The sequence below is a fragment of the Penaeus monodon genome, chromosome 21 (assembly GCF_015228065.2).
Source record: "Penaeus monodon isolate SGIC_2016 chromosome 21, NSTDA_Pmon_1, whole genome shotgun sequence".
Taxonomy (NCBI): Eukaryota; Metazoa; Arthropoda; class Malacostraca; order Decapoda; family Penaeidae; genus Penaeus; species Penaeus monodon.
Window position 1 is genome coordinate 33590002 of NC_051406.1, and position 477 is coordinate 33590478.

Here is a 477-nt window from a genome sequence, read left to right on the forward strand (position 1 = left end):
TTTCCTTTTTCTACCTTACGGAGCCTCCGTTTGACCTTAGTTTGAACTTTCTCAGGGAAGACATGGATGGCATTTCAAGACTGGCTGAGGATTATAAAAAGAGAAGAGAGAGAGAAGAAAGAAATCAAACAGCCTACCCCCCCCACACACACACATACAATGCGCACCCGACCCTCAATGGCGCCCAAACAGACTGACCTTATCACTTCTAAGATGCCGTCGGCGATGATGAACATTTCCCTGGCGACCTCTCCCTTGCGACAGATGAGATCGCCCGGAGTGAAGATGTAGGCTTTCATTTTGAGCACCAGGTCGTGGAGGAACTCAGGCTGACACTCCTTGAAGATGCTCACCTGTGCGTGGAGGGAAGGACCGGGAACGTAAGCGTGTGGTGGAAATGCACGGACATACACTTATACATGGATGGAAAGAGGGAAACTTATAGGAAGATTACATGTGCGTGTTTGAGGGAAGAGG

The 477-nt window shown here is 49.3% G+C and overlaps 1 protein-coding gene across 1 annotated transcript in view; it reads right to left on the reverse strand.

Moving 5' to 3' along the window:
- LOC119586436 overlaps positions 1-477 on the reverse strand; it is a gene marked incomplete in the record, with an annotated part of 196777 nt that overhangs the window by 47256 nt on the left and 149044 nt on the right. The window contains 1 exon segment of the mRNA XM_037935164.1: positions 199-353. Within this exon segment, the coding sequence (XP_037791092.1) occupies positions 199-353 (155 nt within the window).